The 19,792-nt window shown below is 46.8% G+C and overlaps 1 protein-coding gene across 6 annotated transcripts in view; it reads left to right on the top strand.

Annotated features, from left to right (window-relative positions):
• ATP9B (ATPase phospholipid transporting 9B (putative)) overlaps positions 1 to 19,792 on the top strand; it is a 250,819-nt gene that overhangs the window by 107,691 nt on the left and 123,336 nt on the right. For all 6 annotated transcript variants that reach the window (XM_049620339.1, XM_049620338.1, XM_049620340.1 and 3 more), the window contains 2 exons: positions 5,228 to 5,308; positions 16,973 to 17,048. In XM_049620339.1, coding sequence (XP_049476296.1) covers positions 5,228 to 5,308; positions 16,973 to 17,048 — 157 coding nt within the window. The remainder of the gene's footprint in view (positions 1 to 5,227; positions 5,309 to 16,972; positions 17,049 to 19,792) is intronic.

The following is a 19,792-nucleotide window of genomic DNA, read 5'->3' as shown; positions in this document are numbered from 1 at the left end:
GCTTAACTGACTGAGCCACCCAGGTGTCCCAGAATTAGTCTGTTGATTGAATTCTTTGCTGAATACAGACCTTGTGTTCTTTTTTTTTTTTTTTTAATGTTTTTATTTATTTTTGAGACAGAGAGAGACAGAACATGAGCAGAGAAGGGGCAGAGAGAGAGGGAGACACAGAATCGGAAGCAGGCTCCAGGCTCGGAGCTGTCAGCACAGAGCCCGACGCGGGGCTCGAACTCACACACTGCGAGAACATGACCTGAGCCGAAGTCGGACGCTCAACCGACTGAGCCACCCAGGCGCCCCCAGACCTTGTGTTCTTGTGTCTTCATAGGTCTAGAAATTTGGATTCTTTCTTCAGCATTTCTAATGACAGGTTGTAGAGATTCTGGATGGACTTATGTCCTTCTGAAGAGTGCTGTGTTTTGTGTTTGGTTTTGTTTTAAGTGGTAGTTAACTTGGTTGAAGTCGAACTCTGAACTCTATCTTTCCTGAGGTTGGGGGCTGCTGGAAACCCACCCCGAGTGTGGGTTGTGTGGGGTCAGGATGAGACGATGCCAGAAGTCAGGGCCCCTCTGAGGCACTCTCCTGTCTCAGGTCCCTGTCTGCACCATCACTCTTCAGCTGCTGTGGTTGCCCCAGTCTTTGACCTCTGTCTCTTTTGGCTAGTCTGTGGTTTTCTGTCTAGATACGGCAGCCACGCTAAAACGTTGGTTCTGAGACAAACCCAAAATAAAACAGGTAACAAAAGATGAATACCAGAACTCAAACAATGGTAAACTCTCTGTGTTGGGGGACCTTCAAGACCACCCCCAATTTTTTTATGGTTATTTATTTATTTTGAGAGTGAGTGAACACGAGTGGTGAAAGGGTAGCAGGGGAGGGAGAGAGAGAACACCACACAGGCTCCCACTGTCAGCACAGAGCCCAACATGGGGCCCGCCCTCACGATCTGTGAGATTATGACCTGAGCTGAAATCAAGAGTCAGATGCTTAACCGACTGAGCCACCCAGGTGCCTCAAGACCACCCCCAGTTGTTTTTTTTAATGGTATTTTTTTTTCACTTTTAATTTTATTTTTTATTTTTTAAAATGTATATCCACGTTAGTTAGCATATAGTGCAACAGTGACTTCAGGAGTAGATTCCTTAATGCCCCTCCCCCACTTAGCCCATCCCCCCTCCCCCAACCCCTCCCATAACCCTCAGTTTGTTCTCCATATTTATGAGTCTCTTCTGTTTTGTTCCCCTCCCTGTTTTTATATTATTTTTGTTTCCCTTCCCTTATGTTCATCTGTTTTGTCTCTTAAAGTCCTCATATGAGCGAAGTCCTATGATTTTTGTCTTTCTCTAATTTCACTTAGCATAACACCCTCCAGTTCCATCCACGTAGTTGCAAATGGCAAGATTTCATTCTTTTTGATTGCCGAGTAATACTCCACTGTATATGTGTGTATATATATATATCCATTCATCCATCGGTGGACATTTGGGCTCTTTCCACACTTTGGCTATTGTCAATGGTGCTGCTGTAAACATGGGAAGATCACCCCCAGTTTTAATGATTCCCTAGGAGGACCCCCAGGACTCAGCACACAGTCCTCCTCATGACCACGATTTATTCCAGCGAAAGGCCACGGGCGCAGACAGCCAGCTGAAGGACTCGTGGGGCGAATCTGGAGGAAGCAACATGCGGGTTCCAGAGCCCCTCCCAGTGGCCTCACGCGGGGTGGGCTGCACACCCCAGCAGCACGTTGGGAGAACACGTGTGAAACGGCCCTATCAGGCGAGCACAGTGGGGACTCACGGAGGCATGTGCCCAGATGCCAGACTCCCGGAGGGAAGCAGGTGTTCGGCATGAACCGGGTTTCCTGAACTCGGGAGGTTCTCATCTGGGAGTGGTGGGGACCGGCCTGAAAGGCACGTTGCCAGACCCCACCCAGCCTTGCGTGCGAGCAGGCCTTTCCCAAGTCGGCTGTGTTCCTGTCTCGGCTCAGCCCACCCCCTCGGCCGTGGTGTCCTTCCGGGAGGACTGCCAGCCATATCGCCCTTGAACCTCACGCAGCGGGGGGAGAGCAGCCGGCTCCCTCGAGAGGCCTGGCCGTGGCCTCTAGAGCCACGCAGTCCACCGTTAGCACCGCGTCTGAGTGGGAGACCCCAGCAGCCGCTGCTCTCGGTCCCGCAGCCCCTTTGAATCTCAAATGCCAGTCTCTGGCAGCGGGAGGGGGGGCCTGCCAACAGCTGTGAGCGGCAGCCGTGACCTTACCCTCCCCCGTGCTCCTGCCCGGTGTCAGGGCCTCTGCTGGGCCACCTGCAGGCCTCATGTCGCCTGCCCAGACTTTGAGCCGGAAGGGTTTTATGCAGGAGGCACAAAGCATTTTTTACAGGAACTTTTTTTTTTTTTTTTTACATTTATTTATTTTTGAGAGACAGATCGTGAGCAGGGAAGGGACAGAGAGAGAGGGGGACACAGAATCAGAAGCAGGCTCCAGACTCCAAGCCATCAGCACAGAGCCCGACGCGGGGCTCCAACCCACGAACCGTGAGGTCATGACCTGAGCTGAAGTCCGGCCCAACCGACTGAGCCACCTAGGCGCCCCAGGAAAATATTTTCATATAGCTTAATCCTGAAGACACGTTGTGTTTAGGAATTGGCCAAGAGGAAATCTGAATCTTCAAACCTTTTCACAGTGCCTTTACATGCCCCCCGCTCCCCCTTCTGTCCCGATCTCTTATTGGGGAGTGGCCCAGAAGAGACCATTCCCTTTCTGGGACAGTGGCACTTAGTAATCAGACCGCCTTACTCTAATGTGCACGTGCAGGGAGGTGAGGGAAGTGGGGTCAGGCTCATGGTCCTCTGTTGCAGACCATGGCTGATCTGGAACGCCAACCACAAGTCAGCAGCGGTGAGATGTTCCCGAGACAGATGGGGCCGTGGAGGGGTCACCAGGAGGGGTGGGCCGTCCTCTTGGAGCTTGGGCAGGGGTCACACGTTGGTACCAGAAGCATCTTGATTTCACGTGGCCCACCAGAGCACCGGCCCTTGATCGTGGGCAGCTCAGGCGACCCCGGCCCAGCCCACGCCCAGGTGGTTTCTGTGGTTAAATCCCTCCCAAGGGTCTGAATTCTTGCACCGGCTGCAGCTCCAGGCTGTGTTTGCGAGCCTCTGCCTGCATTCGGCGTGGCACTGCTCGTGCCATGGTCGGAACAGCCCTGGCGGACAGCGTCACATCCAGCTTGGAGTCCGGTGCAGGCACGTGGGGTCTGTGAGTCCAGGCTTCAAATGATGCGACTTCCCGGCCGGGCCGTGAGAGCTGTGCAGCAGACCCGGCATCGGCCCTGCTCCGAGGACAGTTTGAGGGCAAGGTGGAGGTGCGCAGCAGGGGTCCCTCCGGCCTCCCTCCGCGGGGTCCCATCGGGAAGCCCACCCTGGTCAAAGGTCCACCGCCCACAGCTTTTACCTTCCTGTGCAGTGAGCTTGAGTCTGACGTGTTCCTGTGTGAGTGGCTAGTTCTCTCTTTTTCCACGAATTGTTTCCGTATTCACTGGGTTGTTGTATCAAACCCGCGTTTCCACTACAGAATTCACCTTAAACTCAGAAGTGCGTTCGACTGTGGTTGAGGGTTTTCAGTTATCCTCAGGCGCCTGTGCCGTCTGCTGCTGCTGAGGAGATCGCTCACGGAACCGAAAGGGAAGCCAGCCTGCCTTCAGAGGGCGGCAGGGAGACTAGGTCTGGGGGGACGCAGAGGTGAGGGCACTGCCGAGGCGTGTGGGGCACAGCGGGCTGGGGTTCTGGGCCTCCTCGTTGCTGTGTCCTTGACGTTTCAGGCCCGTCGTAAGGACAGATTTCTTAAGTTTCTGTGTAGTGTTGTACTTGTCCAGCTTTTTGACAGCCAATTAAGATTATATTTTTATTTATTTTTTTTTTTAATTTTTTTTTTCAACGTTTTTTAAAGATTATATTTTTAAACACAAGTGAAATACCAAGAACTAAAAGACCTTTATTAGTTTACTCTGAAGAACTCGGCTATGCGTAATCTACATTCGTGGGTATAACTCACCCACGTACAACATTATTTGTGTTCACGTGATTCGGTGTGAAAAACAGACTAGCACATTTGGATGGTAACAAACTTACGATGTGTGCTTTGGGGTTTTGTCTTATAGTGTCGGTTATATGCTGGGCACTTTAGGGTGTGTGGTGTCACCACACAGAACAAAACCGAGGTCCCTCTCCCCTGGGCCGTCTGGTGCCCAGTGCAGTCAGAGTCCCATGTGGGTTTTGGTTTTGCCAAAGTCCAAACAGACGAGGAACTTTCCAGTGTTGTAAACCCTTTGTGATCTCCCAGTAAAAACTATCATGCACCATTAAAAACTTGAAATTTGTTTTCAGTACATTTCACTTATTATAACTTTAAAATTATATACAGAGAGAGTTTTAAAAACTAAACTTTCTAAGTCAATACCTTAATAATTGTCTTAAAATGAGGTGCTTAAGATGTTATCTCTGGAGACTTAGCTATTTAAACTTCCGTGTTGCCAGTGAATGGAATATCCTAAACCATTTCTTTCCTACTTCAACCCCAGTTCTGGGAAAGTCGCTGTGATGTGTGGATAGCTGAAGCCTTCCCGTACAGTCTTACAAATACAGATCATGGGGATGTGGTTCAGGCACATGGGAGAAATGCAACACGCTCATGGCTGTAAGGAAAGCAGTTGTGTATAGCAAATGCAGTAGCTGCTGAAAGAAGAGCATGTAAACAAATCTAGGATTTGCTAGGTTGTTTTATAAAGCTTCTGCGGAATTGTGAGCTTTACTTAAATCTCACTAAATTCTTTGGTACCCACTAACTCCTAAATACTCACACACGGTCTGACAAAACTTCAAAGCATACAGATGGGAAGTATACCTTCGCCTTTAAACTTGGGCCCGTGGGGCAGCCGCAGGCGGTAGGTGTCGTGTAAGTATCGCCCACGTGCTTTTGACACACACCTGTCATTAAGCAGCAGCGGTGTGTTAGAATCAAGAGAAATTGCCGCACGTCTGTTGAGCTCATGAATGATTTCTCTTAGTTGCCCTTGCATCCTGACCCATAGAGTTGGCGCACGAAATACAGGAAAATCGGCCGTCGCTTTTGATAACAATACATGACAAATGTTAGTTGGTAATTGAAAATTTTGCATGTAACTTTACTTAATTATAGTGTAATTAATTCGGATATTCTGTATTCCAGGACCTTTTTTCAATCAGTGCTTATGTTTATGCTCAGAAGCCACAACTGGATATTCACAGTTTTGAAGGCACCTTTACCAGGGTAAGTTAAGTCTTTTGTTAAATACAAATATATTCATTGTGCATATAAGTTAAAAATAGCAAACCTTACATTTGAAAGAGTACTTAGAGAATTAAAACAGAAGTTTTGAACTGAAGTGGGAAAGCCTAGAGAATGTTTCCAGTTCTCAAATCTCCATGTATCCCAGTCTCCGTGTGGGACGCGCTCACGACCGTGTTTCTGTTTAGCATATTTACTCTGGAAGAGGTCTTCACCCTGAAGATACTAGGAGTCAGTAAGATGAAGTCTGAAATTGCCATTTCAGCTTCGACTCTGTGTTATAGTTAATACACTAGAATAGCCACATCGTCGCCTAATCTTAGTAAGCGGGTGTGTGGATGGGCGTGTGCGTGTTCATTTGCTCACATAGACGCGTGCGTTTCGTTGAACTCCCTTTTCAGTATTGAGGTGTTTTACTCTATCTTGAAGTCCCTTCTCCCCAGTTATTTGATAGGATTTGGATGACTCAGTAACTTTGGATTTAGCAGCTTACACTGATACTATAAATGCCTTATAAAAATTAAGGGGTTTTAGTACATGACTGGAGTTTACTTTTAATTGGTGCAATTGTTGTACAAAGATTTCTGTTGGTGCAGTCAGCTTCGTTTCATTCTTGGTCACACACCAGGTGAGCAGGTGTCCTTGTTGGGAAAGCATTTACTATGTGTCAGACGATGGGCAAATTATGGGAATGCAAACAGGCGTGCCTGTGGGGGAGATGGTGGGCAAATTATGGGAATGCAAACAGGCGTGCCTGTGGGGGAGATGGTCGTTGTTCTGTAACTTTGTTATTACATGTGCTTCAGTGAGAAGAGCATGTTCGAAATGTTGGTGGAGACACATGAGGAAGTGTATAATGAGGTCTGGAGAAAACCAAGATCTTTCGTGTTTTTGCAAAAATATTTATGGAAAAAAGCACTTCTAGTTAAAGACGAGTTGGCACATGTGAGAAAAAGCCTGACGAAAGGGCTTCATTAGTACAATAAATTAAGAGTTATTAGCTTAGCCACTGTTAATATTTTGGAAAATTATTTGCCGTCTTCCTTCCCGGTTCCCAGCTTTGTCTTGCTTACTGCTTGCTAAGAGCTGGAAGTGTCTGCTAGACGATGTGCGGAATCACACCGAGTTCCGTGCGAGTGTGCGAGAGTGTGGCCGAACACGACCAGGCTGCAAAGCGCAGTTCACGTGGTGCGTGGCGGAGTGTGTGACTGAGCGTGTGTGCGCGCGAGTGAGCGTGCGGGGTGGGGGAAAGAAGGATGGGGAAGGGCAGCCAGGTTCCATCCCCAAGGTCTGGTCGAAAGAAGGAAGAGGCCGTTTCAGGATTTCCAACTTAGAGAGGATGACATTGGTGCTTGTAAAAGATCCCAGGCAGTCACGTGCATTTATGTCCCCCCGGCCTCCCCGGACCGATCAGGCCGCACGCCTGGGAGAAGGAAAAGACTGCAAACTGCAGTTTTCTGTAAGGAGAAGTGTCCAGAATGGCAGGGTCTGCCCCAGAGCCAGGGCGCCACACGGGCGGTTGGTCTCGGGGTTTTGACTTCATCAAGGCCACGGTTCACCCAAGTTACATGTACTTCGTGTGAATTCTGGCACGTTCTTGATACGCGTGGTTCAACCACCCGCCTTCCGCTGTCTCCTTTGGGTGTTTCCAACAAGATTTTGTTTCACTCCGTTCAGATACGTCGTCACGTTCTGGGTTGTTTAAGGAGAAAAATTGTCATTTTTGTGTGCGTCTTTCCAAAAGGAGGAAAGAAAGAAACCGTGTTGAGTAGCTGGTTTCGCCACCAGAAAATGGAATTCACCTACTGAAGTATAAAGTCAACGTTTGAAGAAGTGATACCTGCTTAGGTTCCTTTTTCAGAGCATGATACACAGAGGAAACAATATACACTTTGTATCAGCCTGAGTAATTAAATAAGAATCAGAGCAAATTAATTCACGTGCCCTGGGGCAGTGCATGTAGTACGTACTTTGCTGCCTGCACGGAGTCTGGTCGTCGCTTTGTGAGTCACGTCAGGATGACCTCAGCTGCTCACTGTGTGACATTCTGAGTTACAGAAATGATTCGTGTCATTATTAGTGGCACAATTGATTTGCTTATTGTTCAGGACCAAGCAATTCTCTCTGAAGTTTAGAGTTTAAAACTAGCCAGTTTTGAAATAGTAGCAATGTTTGTGGGCCATTAACACCATTCAAGCTTCTTTATAAATACGTTTTCTGCTGTAATTTCTTAGAACCAGAGCACACGTCCTTGTTCAGGTCTCTTCCAGTCAAAATACTCCCCTTCTAAAAAGCAAATTTCTATTGTTTGCTAAATGCGGAAAAGACAGCCTCAAATGGTATCCTTTTGCTTTCTCCCTCCCCAAAGCAAATTTCATCTTGGCAAACTGTAACATTAAGGAGGCAGAAACCCGGGGAGAAAGTTCCTCGGAGATCGTTTCTTTCCCATCTTCCCAGTGTTTATTCTGTCCTGTGTGAGACTGGTAAGGAGCTATGTCTTACAGTGGTTTTCTTGATATTAGAAAAAGTTTAAAATCCTTCCTCGTTATCCAGAATTGAAACTGCATAGATACCGTGCTGTTCACGCACAATTGTGAGAGGAAGAGACTGATGCGTTCACATGATTAGATAGTCGTGGAAGCGTAGAGGGAGAGCCGGCTTAAACTCCCGAACGGAATGGCGCAGAACCTTTCTCTGCAGTTTAGGTAGATGGCCTGTGGTTCGTGTGGAGTTTTTAAGGCCCTTACTCCTCTCGGGTCTGACGCAGCGGGGGACACCGTACCAGGCGACCGGCAGCGGCACGCATGTTTAAACCTACTTCCGTCGTCATCAGGGAGCCGGAAGAGTGGCAGACCGCCGCGGTCACGCTGTGGTCCTTGCGCGGTCGCGGGCGCACTGGCAGCTGCAGGCGGGCGGCCTGGAGGAGGAGGAGCGGAGCCGCGCAGCAGAGGCCGGACGGCCGAGGGTCCTCACGGGCGCCCCTGGGGGAGGGGCTCCGCGTTCCTTTGCTGTCTGACTTAGTCACTTCCTGGACCCACGGGGACGCCTGCTCCGTGCTCGGAAGGTCAGGGTCACCACCGTGGTTGCCTAGATAAGCATAGCAATTGCCACGAGGCAGTGGAAATGAGTCAGAGTTCATATTAAAAAGTGTTCGTTCGTTTCACACCTTAAACGATAAGTGTGCGAGGCAGCACTTGGCAGGATTGACCCAAGTTATAGGCTCAGTTTGCTAGGTTGTGGCTGAAATGCCCCGATGAACACGTAATTTAAAGATGTGCTATGTGGACCGTATTTGGGAAGCAGGAATGAGACTAACAGAGTTTTCTGTCTGACGGTGTCTGTCAGAGTCGCATTCTGAGACCATCTCTGAATGGATCGGAAGTCAGTCCTTTCAGTTCAGTTACAGATTCAAGTACAAAACAGTTGATGCATAGACGCCACCTAGTTCTCTTTTGAAAGTTGATGCTCTTTCTGTAAAATCATGAAGGCCCGAGGCAAAACTCCGTTTTCTTGGGCTATTCATTTCTCAGGCAATGGTCATCTCTACTTGGAACGGCTACGCTGCTTGTAAAAACGGGCCCACGTGGCAGCCTGGCACTTTCCTGTGGGAGAAACAAGCAGGGGCCTTGGAGTCCCCGAGGCACAGGGCTGGAATATGCTTAGGCGTCGTAAGAACCCCAGGCTGCGGTGTCTCACCCGAGCGTGGGCTCTGCTTAGACACCCCACGTGTTTGAATGAATCGAATGAACTCTCCTCTTCACACGGGGTGTAACTGAGGCAGCATTAAATGCCCGCCTCGGCTCTTGAAACGAGTGGGTCGTTAAGGAACGGCAGCCACCCGTGTTCTGAACCCTGCACGGCATCCGGGTCTGGAGGCTGAGAAAACTTCTGTGTCCGGGGGTGGCTTTCTTCTTAGGGTGACGTAAAGCAGTGAGGGGAGACACTGAACGCAGTGCTCGGATCGAGGAGGCCGACCGGCTGCTGGTGTTGCTGTCGCGTGCCTGCGAGGCACCTGTGGGTGGAGCCCCGTCCCTGGACTAAATTTAAGTCCCGGTATGTCACCTGACAGACGTTTGCAGTTCTAGGGGACATATTCTGGGAACTGTCAGGTTGGTTTAGATTTTGTGCCTCACGAATAAATCAGAGGATCAGTTATATTAGAGAACCAAATATCTAGAAAGGATATTCCATGTAATTAGCAAAATGGCCAGAATTTATATCACTTCGAAATGGTTTGATGAGTGAATAGAAGGAAAACACCAGGAGCATAAACCTCTGTTTCTTACATTCATTTTGTTTGTTTGTTTGTTTGTTTTTTGAGAGAGAGAGAGAGAGAGAGAGACAGAGTATGAGTGGGGGAGGGGCAGAGAGAGAGGGACACTCGGAATCCGAAAAAGGCTCCAGGCTCTGAGCTGTCGGCACAGAGCCCGACGCGGGGCTCAAACTCACGGACCACGAGATCATGACCTGAGCCAAAGTCGGACGCTTAACCGACTGAGCCACCCAGGCGCCCCTTTGACAATTTTAATTTCTTTCCTCCTTCCCAAATAATTTTGATTTCTTTGTGATCTTAAGGTATATATCCCTACAGCAGATTATCAATTTTTAATAGAAAGCACTTCTACAGAGAGTGGCATTATGTAAGGGAGACACACAGCGCTCAGGATGGCGGAGGACCTGTCACTTCTTGGAGACGTACAGGCAGTTGGCCACCACCCTGGACATCTTCCCCGCGGAACTTCTGGGTGCAAGGCTGTGGACTTCTGTAACTCCCTATTCTGGAATGTTCCATAGCCAAAGTTACAATACTTTATAGACGGGGACTTCAGATTAAGGGGAAAAGGTCCCAGATTTTAGACAGTTATTTTAGGTTTTGAACATAAGCGCGAAAATATAAAGATAACTGGAGCGTGCATTACTGCTGCCGTGACTGTGGCGCGTGGCTGTGCTTGACAGCCACGCGTGGTCATTGCTAACGTGCAGCTTCAACTTGAGATTTGGTTCGATGGAAAGTGTCTGGTGTGATAATAATATTAAGGAGAAATTAAACACAACTGTTGCCTTTACAGAGACAGACACATACATGTTTCAGTTTTAAAATAAAACACAGATACACTTTTTCTCCCCTGAGTATACATACATTTGAAAAGCATAACCCGTGTCCTTAGCGCCAGGCAAGGAGTTTATTTGGCCACACCTACTAAATAAATGTCGATGCGTTAATTTATAATATATCTGTGATAATATTTTACAATTTTCCAGGAGTGCTGTGGTGTTATTAAGTTACGTATTAGAAGATATAATTTTAGTTTGCTCTGTGGAGAAATGAGAACATGTAGTAGTTTAGTGAAAATTTTAAATTACTTTATATTGAAGTTAAATATCCAAAAAATGAATTCATTAAAGTAATTCTTCCCACTTGTAATTTCGTTTTTAAATTTCCATTACTTTTGTGATTTTTTTTTTTCATTTTGTTAAGGTAAGACACACATAACATAAAGTTTACCATCTGACGCATTTTTTAAATTGTTTTATTTTGAGAGAGAGAGCGCACACTCGAGAGCACACGAGCGGGGGAGGGGCAGAGGGAGAGAGAATCCCAAGCAGGCTCCGCGCTGTCAGCGCAGAGCCCGGTGTGGGGCTCGAACTCACAAACCACGAGATCGTGACCTGCACCCGAATCAAGAGTTGGACGCTTAACCGACTGAGCCACCCAGGCGTCCCCCCATCTTAAGCGTTTCTAAGTGTACAATGCAGTGACGTTAGGTAGGTTCATAGTGTCGTGCAGCCTTCACCACCATCCACCTCCGTGTTGTTTTCATCTCGTAAAACTGAAAGTCTGTCCCCACTGAACGCTAACTCCCAATTCCCTCTCCCTGCAGCCCTTGGCGACCACCATTCTCTTTTCTGTCTCTGAGATGGTTTTGGCTAAGCGCCTCGTGTAACTAGAATCCTACAGTATTTGTCTAATCATGACGGGCTTATTTCACTCAGCATCATGTCCTCATCGGTCGAGAGTCGGACGCTTTTGTCCTGTGTTTTCTTCTAACGCTTTTGTTGTTGTAAGTCTTACGTTCAGGTCTTTGATTCGTTTTGTTACTTTTATATGTGGTATTAGGGAAGGGTGGCTCTACTGTTTGGCAAGTGGATATCCAGTTTTCCCAGCATCATTTGTTGGAAGACTCTTTTCCCCAGTGTAAAGTCTTGGTACCCTCACCAAGAATTATTTATCCGTATATGCAAGGGTTCATTGTATTCCATTGGTCTTCGTGTTTGTCTTTATGGCAGCACCACAGCGTTACGATTACTGTAGCTTTGTAGTAAGTTTCAAAATCAGAAAGTGTGATTCCTCCAGTTTTGTTCTTTTTTTTTTTTTTCCCTCCAAGATTGTTTTTGGATATTGGGGTCCCTTGGGGTTCCATATGAATTTTTGGAGGGTTTTTTCTATTTCTGCAAAAAAAATGTCATTGGGATTTTGATGAGGGATTGCATTGAATCTATAGATCACTTTGGGTAGTATTGACATTTTCACAATATTGTCTTCCAATCCATGGATGTGGGATGTGTTTCCATTTATTTATGTCTTGTTTACATTGTTTCAGCCGTTTTGTAATTTTTATTTTATAGGTCTTTCAAGTTAGTTTCTAAATATTTTATTATTTTTGGTGCTAGGAGGAATCGTTTTTATAATTCACTTTACAGATTGTTCACTGTTAGTGTATATAAATGCAAGTCATTTTCATGTGTTGACTGTGTTATCCTGCTACTTTGGTGAATTCATTTGTTCAATCAAAGAGTTTTCTTGTGGAATCTTTAGTGTTTTCTACTTTTAAGGTCATATTATCTGTAGACAAGTAATTTTACATATTCTTACCCATATGGCTTTTATTTCTTTTTCTTGCATAATTGCTGTAGCTTGAACTTCGAGTACTATGTTCCAAAGTGAATAGATACAGTGAAAGTAGGCATCCTGATGAAAAGGTTTCAGTCTTTTACCACCTGGGATGATAGTCTCTGTGGCCTTTTCATGTATGGCTTTTATTTTTATTTTTTAAATTTGTATAAATTCAAGTATAATTAATTAACATACGGTGCAGTATTGGTTTCAGGAGTAGGACCCAGTGATTCAGCACCTACATGTAACACCCATGCTCATCCCAACAAATGCCCTTAATATGGCTTTTATTTATGTTGAGGTAGTTCCCTTCTCTTCCTAGTTTGTTGAATTCATTTTTTTTTTTAATCATAAAAGGGTATTGAATAGGTGCTTTTTCTTCATCAGTTGGGATGTTCATGGGGATTTTTTTTTCTTCATTCTGTTAATGTAAGGTATGACATTGATTGGCTTATGTTTTGAACCCACCTTGCATTCTGCTTGGTCATACTGTATAATCCTTTTAATATTTTGCTAAATTCTATTTGCTAGTATTACAAGATTATTGCATTAGTGACCATAAAGGATATTGATCTCTAGTTTATTATTCTTGTCATGTCTCTGTCTGGCTTTGGTACCAAGGTTGCACTGGGTTTATAGAGTGAGTTAGGAGATGTCCCTCCTCATTAATGTTTTGGAATAGTTGGAGAAGGATGGAAATTACTTTTTCTTTAAATTTTTGGTATATTTCACCAGTGAAGTCATTGGATCCAGGGTGTATCAGATTTTTTATTATTGATTCAGTCTTTTAACTAGATATAGGTCTCTTCTCATTTTCTATTCATGATTAGTGTTGGGAGGTTTTGTGTTTCTAGAAATTCACACATTTCATCAAATTTCTTGGCACACAGGTGCTAATGTATTCTCTTATAATCATTTTATTAACGTAGAATTGTAGCGGTGTCCCCACCTTGGTTTCTGATTTCAGTAATTTGAGTAGTCTTTTTTTCTTAGTCTACCTAGCTAAGGGTTTGCCAATTTTGTTGATGTTTTCAAAGAACCAACTTGTGGTTTCATTCATTTTTTTGAATTTTTTTATTTAAAACAAATTTTTTTAACGTTTATTTATTTTTGAGAGAGAGAGAGAGAGAGAGAGAGAGAGAGAGAGAGAGCGCGCGCACGCAGAGGAGGGGCAGATAGAGAGGGAGACACAGAATCCAAAGCAGGTTCCAGGCTCCGAGCTATTAGCACAAAACCCGACGTGGGGCTTGAACTCATGAACCACGAGATCATGACCTGAGCCAAAGTCAGACACTTAACTGACTGAGCCACTCAGGCGCCCCAGCTTTCATTCATTTTTTAAATTGTTTTTCTGTTATTTATTTCATTTGTCTCTGTTCTCATCTTTATTTTTTCCTTCCTTCAGCTAGCTTTGGGATTAGTTTATTCTTTTTCTAGTCCCATAATTGTAAAGTGAGGTCATCGATTTGAGAGCTTCCTCTTTTTTAATATAAGCGTTTATCGCTGTCAGTTTCCCCCTTAGCACCACTTACGTTGCACTTCGTAAGTTTTTGTAAGTTGTACTTTCAGTATCATTTGTGTCTGAGCATCTCTTAATTTCCTTTGTGATTTCTTCTTAATTCATTCGTTGTTTAAAAGTGTTTAATTTCCACAATTTTGTGAATTTTCTGTTACTGATTTCTAACTTTATCTCATCGTGGTTGGAGTAGATACTTCGTATGATGATCTGTTGAGACTTCATTTGTAACATAAGGTATGTCCTGGGAAATGTCCGTGTTCACTTGAGAAGAATGTGTTTGCTACTCTGGGTGGAGTGTTCTGTATGTCTGTTAGATCTAGTTGGTTTATTGTGCTGAGTTTTCTATTTACTTACCTGTGTCTGATGGTTCCAGCCATAATTGTGAGTGGGATACTGGGGCCACAATTGTGAATGGGATACTGGGGCCATAATTGTGAGTGGGTACACTGGGGTCTCTAACTATTACTGCTGAGCTGTCTGTTTCAATACTCTTAAATTCTGTCAGTTTTTGCTTCATATATTTTTATAGTTTTTGTTAGATGCACAGTTTATAATTTTCCTGCCCCATTGAACATTTAATAATATAAAATGTCTCTTGTAACCTTTTTTGATTTAATATTTATTTTGTCTGATATTCCTGTGGCCGCATCTGCTTACTTTGCTTACTATTTGCATAGAATATGTTTCTCATACTTTTCACTTGCAACCTCATTGTGTCTTTGGATGTAAAGTGAGCCTCCGCATGTAGATAGCATAGAGTTGGATCATGTGTTTTTATCCATTGTGCCAATCTCTGTCTTTTGATTGTTGAGTTTAATCCATTGATATTTGAAGTAATTACTGAAAAGAAGGGACTTCCTTCTGTCATTGTTCATTTTTTTTCCAAATGCCTTGTAGGTTTTTTGTCCCTCATTTCCTACATTACTGTCTTCTATTGTATTTAGTTGGTTTTTGTAGTGAAACGTTTAAATTTCTCATTTCCTTTTGTGTATATTCTATAGCTGTTTTCTTTGCGGTTACCATGGGGATTACATTTAGCATCCTAAAAGATATAATACTCCAATTTGAATTTGTACCAACTTACGTTCAATAGCATACCGAGGCTCTGCTTCTGTATGGCTCCTTCCCCTCCCTTGTGTTTGCTGATGTCACACAATTACCTCTTTATGTGTTCTGTGCCTAAAAACATAAGCTAATAATTCTCCTAATACCAGCCTCTTAAGTAATGCAGAAAACAAGATTTGGAAGTACAGACCAAAGTGACAATACTAGCTTTTGTGTATGAGTTTCCTCAATCGCATAGAGAACAAAAAGGGCAGCTACCAAGCACGTTATGCTAACACTTGCTTTTATAATTGCCTATTTGTCTTTATTGGGGTGTTACTTCTCTGTGTATGTTCCAGTCACGGCGTCCCGTCCCTTCCCTGCAGGACCGCCCGGCACAGGTCTTGCGGGAGAGGTCCAGCGCTCACACGCCGTCTTAGCTTTTGTTTGTCTGGGAAGGTGTTGATGTCGCCCTCACGTTTGAAGGACAGATTTGCTGGATCTAGGATTCTTGGCTGACGTGTGCGTGAGTGTGCGTGCGTGTGGCTGTTTTCGAGCACTTTGAATCAGTCAGCACACTGCCTTCTGGCCCCCCAAATTTCTAATGAAAAATCTGCACATAACCTTATCGGGGGCCCCTTGTGTGTGATGGTTTGCTGCTGCTGCCGCTTTTTTTTTTAAACTGCTTGCAAGATTCTCTCTTTGTCTTTGTCTTTTAGAAGACAAAGTTCCAACGTGTCTCTGTGGGTTTCTTTGAGTTCATCTTGCTTGGATGTGGTTGAACTTCTGCAGTGTTTGCATTCCCGTCTTCCAGCAGATTCGGCGTGTTTTCACCCATTGTTTCTTCACATGTGTTCTCTGCCCTTTTCACCGCGTCCTCCCCTTTCAGGATCCCACGATCCGTTTATGGGTTTGGTCCCTGGTGCCCCACAGTCCGTCAGGCCTGTTAATTTTCCTCAACGTGTTTTCATTCTCTTTCTCAAACTCGGTCCTTTCCGTTGCTCTGTTTTCGGGTTTGCTGACCCCCCTGCCTCATCACATCTGCCGTGAATCTTCAGGGAAACTGTCATTTCAGTCATTGGACTTTTCAGCTCTTAGGTGTCTTTTGGTTTCTTTTGGGGTTTCCTATCTCTGTCGATAATTTACATTTTGTTCACACATTGTTTTCTTGGCTTTCTCCACATCTTCATTTCTTGGAACCTATTCAGTACTTTTCTTTTAAAATCTTTGTCTAGTGTATCTGACATCAGGTCTTTCTCAGGGATAGTTTCTCTTGATTTGTAATTTTTCCTTTTAATCAGCTGTCATTTTCTGAGTTGTTTTATTTATATTTTTTAATGCCTTGCTATTGTTGAAGCTGTTTTTTTTAAGATAGTAATGTGGTAACTCTAGAAGGCAAAATCTCTCCCTCAGGTTTTACTGGGTTTTTAGTCATTATATTTATTGGTTTATTTTAATTATTACAGACTGTCTCTGTGCCGGGGGTCGGCCTACATTTAATGTCTTCTCAGGTCTCTTCCGAGCCTTTCCCTGGGCCTGCACGGTCACTTGCTGGTTTTTTTCCCCCATGTGTGCAGTTGTTCTGGAATGTCCTAGTCTTTAACGTGTGGCTCCCAAAAGGGGAAAAGTGGAAAACAAAAGGGGGATAAGAGGGCACTTATCCCCTTGAAGTCACTCGAGCTGGAGCTGGAGGGGTGACAGCAATGGCCGCCAGCCTCTGAGTCCGCACCTGTGTGGTCAGAGCGTGGCCTCCTGCCGTTTGGGGGACGGGGTCCTTTTCGTCCACCTGGCTTCTGCGGGCTGCTCCAGAAACACGTGCCCGGCTGCCTGCCACATGGCTGGGGTGCGGGACGGGCGGGTGCTGCTGTGCTGCGAGCTGGAATGGACCAAAATCGACTACTTCTCCCGGACACGTGGCAGGCCTCGGGCAGAGTCCACAGTTCCAAAGCAGTCCCATCACACAGGTTCCGCCCCTGCTGTTGTCATCTTGGGGGGAGAGATTCCCGGGGCCCCTGCTCTGCCGTCTTCCCAGGATCCCCTGTCTAAAGTCCCTCGTTGTTCACTTTATTTTGCAGTGCGTCCCAGCGCTCAGTAAGTGCGCCGGCTTGTGCACTCGGGTTTATCACTGTGGATATCTAACGTAAAAAAGTCACTAACTTGCCATTTTCTTCCTTTTCTATCTGAACAGGAAGACAGTGACCCGCCCATTCACGAAAGTCTCAGCATAGAAAATACACTGTGGGCGAACACCATTGTGGCGTCAGGTAAGAAGTAAGCTCTTACGTTAGCGTGGACGCTCACACAAGGGAGATTCTGCACAGTGTCTCTGGAAGTGCCTGTCCCACACGGGGACCGTAACAACATGCTCTGGGGGCCGGGGGCAGGCCCTGGGGCTGTGCGTCCCAGGCCAGCGCTGGCTGTGGCCCGTGTGCCACCTGGCACGTTCACTCTGAGGGGCAGGGCCCAGAGCCGCCGCGAGCAGTGTGCCTGCTCTCCGTGCCTCGGGGCAGGGGCGCTCTGCTGGCCGTGAGGACTCTCTTTGGCAAGCCTGTCGGTGTCCCCGGGGCGCGTGGTCCTTACCGAGAGGCGGCGGGGCAGGGCCCGGGGCGCATGGTGGCCTTTGAGGGATCTTCCAACTCCTCCTCAGTCATCCGCAGAATTCATAGGAGGCCACTGTGGTGGGTTGTCTTTCGGGGAGGAAAGTATTAGATGAGGCAGGGGGGACCTTGGGATGTAGTTCATGTTGGGCCTTTGGGGGCCAGGGTAAAGGTCCTTCACTTTTTTTGAGTGAAATTGGAGGATGTTGGAGTACTCCTAGTGGCTGAACAGGAAGGTCACCTAAATTTACGTTTCGGAAAGTGAAGATCTCTGGAGTATTGAAATCTAAATGATGATCAGCTTTCCAGAAAAGTAGTCGACTTGCCAGTGGTCAGTGGGACCGAATCTGAGAAGCAGGAAGCCTGAAGGATGCTGGTAGGGGTGGGGAGGCCAGGACGCGATCAGGGGAGGGCTGTGTGTCTTACCTGTGGCCCGACGCTGGCCGCCCTCCTGTCTGGGAGCTCAGTCGCTCTTCTGGTGGTTTTGTAAGAATCCCTCTCCGGGCCGGGCGCTGGTGATGCAGCATGGGGCGGAGTGCTTACGGGTCCTGGCCTCGGGCGCTCACGGGCAAGGAAGAGAGACTCTGCTAAAGTGAGGCTGCCACGTCAAGCTGTGTGAAGTACCACAGGGAAGGAGAGGGCGCCCCGAAATCATAGACGCCTCAGTCCTTACCTGGTGAGAGCAGAGGGGGGGCTTAGATTGAGGAATAGACAGGTGCACCGGACGAGGGGGCGGAAAGGTGTGGGAGGATTCTTGTCGCACCCGCAGCCGCTTGAGGGCCTGGTGCCCCGTGGGCCGAAGAGGGTGATGTCCGCGTGCCTGGCGCACGGAGAAGAGACGGCCACACACGCAGGGCGGTTCTGTGCGCGTGTGCGCGAGGGCCCGTGTGGGTACGTGTTCACCTTTTAGGGAATGGAGGGTCAACGGGGACTTCGCTATACACTGCCTTACGTGTCCCAGAGAAAGGGTGACGGCATACAGGACAATTTTCATAGAAATTCCATGAGGTGTTTCAGGATTTTCATACTGATGGATTTTAAAAATTTTCTCAAAATAAAGAGAAAGAGGAAGTAAGGATAGCACGCGCAGGAGAGCCTCAGGGGGCGCAGGCCAGGTCTCGGGCCGTGTAGGCCTCGGGGAGGGGAGACTCACGGTGCCCCTGGAGTCACCGTGGAGGGGGCACCGTCACCAGGAGAGATCTCCGAATCCTGTGCTCACGCTTCCTCCGCGTGGCTGTTTCCTGTTCACCTCACTGACCCCCGAGGATCACCGAGCCTCACCTTGTTCGTCTCGCTGCACGGGCCACGGACTGTGGCTCAGAGAGGCCCACGTTAGCGTGGTCACGCGGCCGGGCTGTCGCAGGGTCAGGATTTGAATCCAGGTGGCTGTCCTCCACAGCGGTCACCCTTCAGCCCGTAGCATTTTATAGTTTGTAGACAAATATTTACAACATACCACACGTTAGCTAACGTCGGTCACAGATTTTACATTTTCTCTGTCTAGAGTTACGTTCTGTTTTGTTCCCGTCATATTGAAGACACTCTTTTTAAACCGTTCATTTTATTTGATCCTGTGTTCCCTGCGTATTGGACTGTGGCCTGTCTCCCCACAGACAGAGAAGCACCCGACCGGAAGGCTCGTTCCCTGTACCCGCCTTCCTGCCCTCTCTCCAGGTGACCTTTCACCGGTGGCCCCTGCTTGTGCACCCTGGCGGTGCACGAAGTAGGCATCAGATACGCTTGCCGTCCTGAGAACCGTTTCTTGCCCCATGGTGTGCAGACTTCAGTTTGCCCAGGGTTATTTTGTCTTCCAAGAAAGTATTTCTGTCGCTCTAAAACCATCCATTCAGAAAAATTTAAATAAGACACGTCTAATTTTAATTTGTGTTTGGACATTTAAAAAATGCAAACTGTTTTCATTAATTTGAAGTATTTTAAGACATCCTTACCTTAGTTAAAAACCTTAATAATGTGAGCAATTAAGGGCTCGTGTCTTCTTTATACTTGATTACAAGTTGAGAAGGAAAGATTGGAATTTTTTTAATCTTATTTTTTTAAATGTTATGTGTCAACGGGATTCAGGTTGCCTCCTGTGTGAAGTGAACACAGACCTTCCTCCCCGGCCCTGGGGTTCTGATGCGTGGGGTCAAGGACTCGAGTTAACAACACAGAGGACCCGAGGGCTGAGGGTCCCACAAGAGGGGCAAACACAGATGCTCATGGTGCCGCCCTCTTCTTCCCCTTGTAGGATTCGTAAACGTTCTCCAGAGCAGAGTCATGTCCCAGAGAGCGGCCGTGGTAGCCAGGGTTGAGCACACTTAACTGCCAAGAGCCTGGAAGCAGAGATGTGCATCCGGGGCAGGGCTGCTGGGCGTGTGTGCACTTGGGGTCCTGGATGACCGCCCCCCCCC

The sequence above is a fragment of the Panthera uncia genome (genome assembly GCF_023721935.1).
Source record: "Panthera uncia isolate 11264 chromosome D3 unlocalized genomic scaffold, Puncia_PCG_1.0 HiC_scaffold_8, whole genome shotgun sequence".
Lineage (NCBI taxonomy): Eukaryota > Metazoa > Chordata > Mammalia > Carnivora > Felidae > Panthera > Panthera uncia.
The sequence above is the reverse complement of the archived record's forward strand: the minus strand, read 5'-3'. Positions and strand labels throughout refer to the sequence as shown.